The 8,619-nt window shown below is 32.8% G+C and overlaps 1 protein-coding gene across 2 annotated transcripts; it reads right to left on the reverse strand.

The window, feature by feature from the left end:
* Positions 1–245: 245 nt before the first annotated feature.
* On the reverse strand, positions 246–6,078 carry LOC120073323 (probable zinc metalloprotease EGY1, chloroplastic). 2 transcript variants are annotated; one of them, XM_039026094.1, is made up of 10 exons: positions 5,433–6,078; positions 4,068–4,532; positions 3,677–3,817; positions 2,469–2,570; positions 2,054–2,265; positions 1,639–1,689; positions 1,478–1,547; positions 894–962; positions 684–734; positions 246–550 (listed from the first exon to the last, which is right to left on the reverse strand). In XM_039026094.1, the coding sequence occupies exons 1-10, from the start codon at positions 5,760–5,762 to the stop codon at positions 392–394; spliced, it is 1,650 nt and encodes a 549-aa protein (XP_038882022.1). In that variant the 5' UTR covers positions 5,763–6,078; the 3' UTR covers positions 246–391. The 2 variants fall into 2 exon arrangements, with proteins under 2 accessions (XP_038882022.1, XP_038882023.1); XM_039026095.1 differs by having other exon boundaries at positions 314–513.
* Positions 6,079–8,619: the final 2,541 nt, after the last annotated feature.

An 8,619-nucleotide genomic window follows, 5' to 3' on the forward strand; every position in this document is an offset into this window, starting at 1 on the left:
TGCGTTTTCTTTTACTAAATTGTTCACTAATTGTTCAATAATCATCATCCTAATCTCACTGCAATTGGTACCATGCTTCCCATCTGACCAAACGATAATTTGAAGGCCAATTTCCAGAAGCTTGCAACAAATATCGGAGAGATAGAAGAAGCGTGAAGATAGGAGACGGTTAATCAACATGTGCTTAGAATCCTAAGTTAATGATGCTGAATGAGCAGACATGAATTGTTGAACAAGCCAAAGGATAACCAACAAATATGTACGTGTATTGAGTAGAAGAAAATGGAAAGATGCCTATATGCATGTCAAATAATGATAAAATTGGCAGTAAATACACTATATAATCTACCTCATTTCGGCTAAAAGTTGAATTTACCCTTTGAAATTGGTGTCAAAAAGTTGTTACAAGACCTATACCAAGCTCTTCTGCAAGCTCGTCCCAAACTGGAAGGAGCGTTAACACAACAAGAAACACGGCCAATGTGACAGCAGCTTTTCTCCATGTTCCAACTTCTGTAACATCATTCAAACATGGCTTTTCAGGACTCCTCTGGAAAAAGAAAAAACAAGCAAACAAATTATGGCATATCAGTAAATTAGGGGAACATTCTGAGCCTCCAAAAGCCTTAGTTTGCAATGTGATTGTGCCTTCTATGATGATTACATTACATTACGTTACATACCTGGCATATGAGAACATATAGTCCCCAGGGAAGCGATAACGGTCCACCAAGCTTAAAAGAGAAGCAGGGGACGGGAAAGAGTTAAATAAAATCCAGAGAATTTAAATGGTTATGTTTTGTTAAGACAAAATGTTTAGCAATGGTCATATTGGACTGAGGAAAAGTAAATAGTTTGGATTTCATGAAGAGAAAATCGGTAGATTAACATACCACTCCTAACCCGAGCAGCGTGTACGTCGTCAAACCAAACCCGACTAAGGCACCTTTTCCAAAAGCACCCTGCAAAAGCAATAATAATGAGAAAAAAAAGAATTGGAATAGTTTTGGTGCAAAAATTAATATCCTCGTGCCATTCTGTGAGCTTGCATAACATCTTCACCAGAAGAACGTTAATCCATAATACTCCTCTCTCTCTCTCAAGCCTTTCTCTTTCGTTCAAGCCTTATGGGGATGGGAGAAAAATCTCAAGTATGGAACGATGCATTATGACGAGCCTCAAATGAATTTCGGCTAGACTATAAAAAATATCCCTGAACTTTGCCCTTCATTGTAAAAAAACCCATATTCTTCTAAGAGGCACAATGTTACCCTTCATCTTTCGTAAATGTTTGAAAACTACCTTGGAATAGAAATCCTAGGACCTAAACAGGTGTGGCGGTGAACTAGAACATTGTGGCAATCCAAAATTCCATTCTAAGTTGCCCTACCTTTTCGTTTCAAATTCTAAAAGATCCCTACTCCAAAAGTAGTTAGCAAGAAATTTTTTCCAATTTGAAGCAAAAGTATACGTGTACCTGAATTGCTCTTCCACCATCAAGGCAGCCAACTGGAAGCATGTTAAAGGCTGTTGTAGTCAAACCACACCTGAAAAATAAAGAGAATTAGAATAAGAATTAAGGATGAATCATTAATGGATGATGATGTAGAAAACAAGAATCCCGGAAGTATAAATTACCAGCCAGCAATAACTAGAGGATGAATTGCAACAGTTGAGGCATGCATAGCTCTGGATATTCAAAAGATAAATATTCTTTAATATTTAGTAAAGGAAACATTCTATTGATAAATGAAATCAAGAAAAAAACCCTAAGCACCTAAAGGTGATTACAATAGAGAGCGTCAATTATTGACTAAAAAAGAAAAGCTAAAATGAATATTTTTTTTTAACTTTTTAATATAATGTTTCTTTTTTTGGGGGGAAAAAGTAATATAATGTTAAGTACTAAATAGAATGTTCAACTTTTGATGTCTAAAATTATAATTTAACCTTACGGTTTCACACAACACTACAGGCAAAATCATGCTTTTATCGAGTTTAATAAATTACTATTTTATGATAAACAAGCTATAGAGGCAAATAAGTAACATACGCATAACCAAGAGTGGCTCTACTGATGAGTCCAAGGAGCAGAGAACCTTGAAACAGCATGCTAGGGACTTGCACCAAGTCTCCAGCTGCATCTGGATTTGATGAGAGCAGCAGACCGACAGCAAACATGGAAAACGACAATGCTGCACCAGCAAAAGGGCCTGCAAGTGATACGTCAACTTGGGTACTCCGATCAGGAAGAATCGACTTGAACTGTCAACACAAAAGGCAAATAATAAGAAGCATCAGTACTGCAGACGATACAGCATTATAATCTTTAACCAAAATAGCAAATGATAAAAAAAAAATGTCTTAGAAACCCTGAAGACAAATTAAGCATTCAAAAATGTATTCAACTATTAATTACCATCCATGTGTGGCTAGTTTTCATATGCAAGAATGACAAATATGTGTACCTGAGTGATTGCACCAAAGCTGCCAAGAGTTATGTTAGGAATGAAGTAAGGAATGCTGAGTTTCACTTTCTTCGGATAAGCTGCCAGAAAGTGCCCAACTTCCTGCAAATTAATGACTCCATTAGATATATAAAATTACATGTGTAAGTGACTGTGCAAATATGGATACCAACTCTAAGGAAATCTAGAAATAGTTGCGCTGTGCTAATTCTCAAGAGCTGCCAAAGGCCCTTTTGTCTCTAAGTTCACTAGAAAGTTTTTGTATACCAAATCCTCCGGTCCCTTTTAATATATGTCCCCCAATAAAATTATATCCTCGAATGTCAGTAGTTACAATGGTCTGTTCAGTGTTATTCAATATTTAAGAGCAAATCTATCAGCATAAGCAATAACTACATTATATTTAAGAGAAAATTTTGAAGGTTGATATTTTTCTGATATTAAAATTGAAATAAACGAAAGTACCAGAGGAAATTGAATGACAGGAGGTGACATGACACCATCAAAAGGCTGAGGAATTTTTTTTAAAAAAAAAAAAAAAAGCTCTTCAATTATCTATAATCCAAAAAGGAGTAGTTAACAAAAATTATTCCGTTGCTCCCTCATGTTGATTGGTGATTTAACAAGATATCAAAACAGGAAGTCCTGTATTCGAACCTCTAGAATGTCATTCTCTCTAATTAATATTGACATTCACTTGTTGGATCTTCTACAAGTTTTCAAGTCGACAAGTGGAGGGAGTAATGAAGTATTAATGAAAACTAAATTTACCACAACACATCAACTTGAACTTTTGGGGTTGATTGTTGAATTAACAATAACCTCATTAATTTCCCCCTTAAAAACAATTCTACTCTTTGCCTTCCACATTTTTCTAGAGAACTGTGCATATGGTATACAGCCAGAGAGTAATGGCCGTATCTGTATGCATAGTTTGAAAAAGAAAGTTGCTGACGGGGGAAATTTAAAGATGTAAAGTAAAAAACTTTAAATAGTAAAAAGTGCAGTCGGAGAATTCAGTCTCTTTATCTGAAGAGGTCAAAAGCAAAATGTAATTGCATATTGGCTCTTGGGATTATTTCATTAATCAATGAAATGTTTTTTATTCCAAAAAAAAATATGTAGGTCAAAAGCAAAAGAAGAAAATATTTTTGTGAATGCTTCCCCCTAGGAAACATGGAAACTAACAGGTAAAAGATTTTACTCACATGAAATAACAAAACTCCCAACACACCATATGCTAGAGGCAGAGCAGAATCTACGAACGGAAATAGCAGCTCCATATCTGGTGGTTCAACGGCATTGGGATCTGTAAAGTATTTCACTACCTCCGGAGGAAGACGATTGATCTGTCCAAGACAAATGATAAACAGTAAACTATTTACTTCAAAAGTGACAAGTAAAGAATGACTGGAACCATTAAGGATGTATATACACACAATGAAGAAATGATAATAATGAAACGCATGTAGAAAAGTTACACAAGTGACATGGCATAAAAACACATGTTCAATGCATCATTAGCTATCACTTTCTCAATTCATCAAATCAAGCTTATTCTTCACTCTATCTGATCTTGAAAGTTCTATAAGTAGCTACCTGAGATGCAATTCCTAGCTCCACAGAGGAGCCAATGGTTAAAAGGAATAACAACAAAGCAATAACATATTGCCAAAGTGTTGTTGGACCGGGTTCTGAGACCTCTTTCCGCAGCAGACCAAAACTGACACGTGGGCCACCGCGTGGATCTGGACCTTCCGAATTTGGTTCCCCCACCATAAAAAGGTTGTACTTGTCACCTGTGACTTCAACCAGCTGGCTTTGGAGTTTGGAGAATACCTCTTCCCTTTTACCTCTTAAATTCCCTAGGAAAAGAATGCCCTCCCCAAGATCTCCAAATGCTTCTTCTTTGGTTACCCAGAAGGTGGAATAGCCAAAAAGCTTGTCCTTTATAAGTTTCACATCAGAAGGATCGACCTTCTCTGGTCCAAGAAGTTCCATCAGTTTAAAAGAGTCAACCTGAAAGTTGTTGTAAGCTGGTCCAATTGGAGACAAATTCGACGACTGAAACAAGAAATAAATTATAAATTAACCAATCATACTTTCTTCTATCATAAAAGAATTTTTGAAAAAGATGATTGGCTACAGTTAGAAATGCATCTTAAAGTTCAAGGCACTTTTGAGCTAGATCAAAGATGGCATTCCAAGTTTAAGACAGCATATAATAGTTCTTATGATCCCACAATGACATTCAGCTATAATAATCGGAGCTTTAATAAAGTTGCAGCATGAACTCTTGCTTTCAGTTCAGGGAAAAGCTAGAAATTTTCGTAGAGGGATAAAATCTCACGGTCTAACTTTTTATATGTATAATATTTCAATTCTAAACATTTAAGGGGACCATTTATCTTCATCATTTCTTACAGAGTCAAATGCGATATCTAGTGCTAATTTATCAACTTGTACAGCTCACCTCAACAAGGAATTGGATAGAATTTGGAAGGAGAGGCTTTGTCATATAAAGTTTCTTAAATAGATGATTCAGATTCTTTGCCAACATATGATGGAGCTTTCAGAAGTCTACTACACCTTTTATGGGCAGCTCGGCGCTACTTCTCTTGATTCATCTTAATTTATTAGTTCTTTATTTTGTTTTAAGTAATCAAGTTTATCATTTGGTATGGGCAAACGGTTTTATTTGCATCACTCTTTAATTTTTTTTTTCTAAAGTTTCGCCTCTTGTTCAAAAATGGGACAAATTAGGAGGATAAGTTTAAGATCTTAATTTACCTACGTGAGTTTTTGAATATGAGAAAACTAAGGATGCAAATAACTCTCAGTCCTCCTCTGCCGTCCTACCCTAATCATATTTAGACGACATGACTACCAAATGAACATGAAATACGGCCAACTTTCATTGAAAACCCACAACAAAATGAAAAGAAAAAAGGTCAACAATTGTACCCTTGAAGAAATTGATGGAGGGGTCGTCTTATCCAAATCGACCTCGCTTCCATGCCTCTCTTCAACCTCTTCAGCCGATACCGTCGCCGTCACCGCATTCGACTCCTTGGCCAAATCATCCTCTCTGTCTCCTTCGTTGTGACCTTCATTATCTGAACTAAAACACACAAACCTACCAAAATCGCCATAAGAAACCAAAAGCCTCTCCCTCTTCAACCTCCTAAACCCCACGAACCCCATTCCGTCCCTCGCAGTACAGCTCCCAAAACTCGACCGTAATTTAAAATTCGCGGCACTGAAACTAAAGCTACAGCTCGTAAGAGTTCCCATTGAACAATAAACTGAACAAACCTCCCGATATAGAAGCTGCCTTTGGCGAATACGCTTCCGCTTCTTGAATGTGTTTGGGTCAATGCAGCATTTGGAGAAATGAGTCGAGAATTCGATAAAGAACAAGTAGTAGATAACGCAAGGTTAACATCTGTTTAGAAACATGGAAAGCTGAGGTTGATGGTGCTTTAATGGCGGAAGGATTGCGGAGTAGAGATGAGGAACGAGAAAGAAATGGAGAGGGAGATAGATAGCTTGTTCTTCTGCTGCTATGAATTGCGATTAAGAGTGATATCAGAATATCCATTTGAGAAAAATCCATGGTCAGAAATATCTTTTCTTTGCGGCAAAGAGAACGAGAAAATTATGTGTAAAATATCTTTTATTTCTCCTTTCCTTTTTGCCGTTTAATTCTTAAAATAAAAATAATAATGGTAACGTAACATTTTTAAGTTAATAATTAAGGCACGTGCACTGAATCGTAATTAGACTGTTTTTTATTACATTTAAAAAAATTATTAATTTTGTTAAAACTTATCGTTAAGTTTATCTCTCAGAGTCAAATAGTTGGAATAATGGTAATGATAATAGGAAAAATGTCAAAATTCATCATTTTTCTTTCAAAATAATAGTATTGATGGTAACCCTAACATACGTTGATTGATCATTCTCCACTCTTGCATTTTTTATTTACATATTTGGATATGAGTTCATGTGTCACAAGTAAACAATACAGAAAATAATCAAATTGGGCCCACTTTTCACGTTACTATTGATTTATGAGAGTAAATGAGATTACGTATAAAATATTTTTAAATAATTGTAAATATAACAAAATTTGATAGATTTTATCGTCGTGATAGACTCTGTCAACTCTATGAGTTGATCAAAATTTTACTATATCTACCAAAAAAAAATTAAATCTGATCAACGTGACATGCACTTGATCATTTAATAATTTAAATTATATAATTAAATTTTCACTCAAAACAATCATTTAAGAGTAGTTTGTTTCACAAGTTTGACACGTGATATATTTGTTTGTTTTATACTATTTCAGTTTTTATAATTTAGGATATTATTATGTATGTAATTTTAAAAATCATATGATATGAACTTTCTAATATCACCGTAAGACATAATTAATTAATAAATCAATATCAATTAATTATTGTTATTGATTTTAATTATTTATTATATATAGCTATATTATTTACCCCAATAAATTTTAACCGAAACATTTACCATTAATATTATATATTATCCAACTATCCAACTATCCAACTATTCAGTATGAATTTATATTATTAAAAACTAATAATTTAATTAATTTATACCTATTTAATTATTTTTGTTTTATGAATTCAACTTAATAAATTTAATAATGTTCCATTAATGTTTTGGGTATAAATAATAATTTACATTCTATTTTAAGCGAGTAGATAATAAACTAGGATATTAAATAATGATAAATTTAATTAATTTCTGCAACAATTGTTCGTTTATGTTTAATTGGATAGTTATTTTATTTATGTTTCTATTGATACAATGGTAAGAGAAAAACATATACTTTGCTTTAAGCCATTATTTATCCTACACCTACAAACGTTGACATTAATATATCCTATATTTAAAATCCCAAATATATAACATGTATATCCATAAAATAATATATGGGTTGTAGACCAGTTGTAAATAGTTAATTCCACATGGATAATTTCAATATGAATAAAATTTGTTAAAATCTTCATGTAGAACCACGATCAAATTATCATACATATAAAATCTAAATTTAAATCATATGGTTCGAACACATCCACAATCATATGATCGTCGAACAATTAGATGTCTAAACTTATAGATGTTTGATCGTTGAAAACGAAAGATTGTGAATTAAATGGATAAAATATGCAAAATTTGAAGTTTAAAATGATCGAACTGAAAATTTTATGCGACGATGTATATGATAACATAACAAAAGAGAAAAAAAAAAAACAAAACAAAACAAAATGGAAATAAGTAAATGCAAGGGTAGAAGGATAAACAAAGATGGAGACGAATAATGCATTCCGCAATGTTTTACACCCAATTATAATCATGGGAAAAAATCCAAATAAAGTTTATACGATTATACCATCGAAAATGACACGTTCGAAATGTTTAATCATGTCGCACTAAGGGTCACTTTGGATTGATTAAAAGAAAGTGTTTTAAAAAAATTTATTTAAACACTTTTGATAAAAATTGTTGAAAATACACTTCAAAACCTATTTTGAATTATTGCCAAACACTTCATTTTTTTTTTCCCAAAATGACTTCCTTTTTAAATTAAAGACTTAAAAATGTATTACAAACACACCCTAAAGCTTAATATAGAATGTAATAGTATAGATTTCTTATGGTAAAAAATTTGATTTTAGTTTTTGTTTTGGAAATTTATTTTGTTTCCTTTCTATTTTCCAACTATGATTTTCATCCATGTTAAATAAACAATTGAATTTCTAGTCTAATTTTGAAGGACAAAAAAAAGTTTTGATTTTTTCTTTAAACGTGGGAAATTGTACAAAATGATCGAAAGCGGAGTTACGTTTGGATAAATGGACGATTTATAAAAAAGAATTTATGATCATTACGTTGTGCGGAAAAGGTCTATCATTGTATTTAAGGTATGTTTGGAATACATTTAAAAAATAAGGTTTTGTTTGGTACAGAATTTGAAAACAAGAGATTCAATAAAAACAGAGTTGTATTTCATGTTTTCATATATATGTTTGGTAGTAGATTCAAAATTGAATTCTAATTTAAATAATTATTTAATATGTGTTTAATATCATATATTTATAAATCATAAAACTAG

The sequence above is a fragment of the Benincasa hispida genome, chromosome 3 (assembly GCF_009727055.1).
Source record: "Benincasa hispida cultivar B227 chromosome 3, ASM972705v1, whole genome shotgun sequence".
Classification (NCBI taxonomy): Eukaryota; Viridiplantae; Streptophyta; class Magnoliopsida; order Cucurbitales; family Cucurbitaceae; genus Benincasa; species Benincasa hispida.

Coding starts and splice junctions, on each gene's coding strand:
- LOC120073323 (XM_039026094.1), bottom strand. CDS start 5,762: ATGGGAACTCTTACGAGCTGTAGCTTTAGTTTCAGTGCCGCGAATTTT. Junction 4,533..5,432: donor CTCCATCAATTTCTTCAAGG/GTACAATTGTTG, acceptor TTCTTGTTTCAG/TCGTCGAATTTGTCTCCAAT. Junction 735..893: donor CGCTGCTCGGGTTAGGAGTG/GTATGTTAATCT, acceptor TTCTCTTTTAAG/CTTGGTGGACCGTTATCGCT.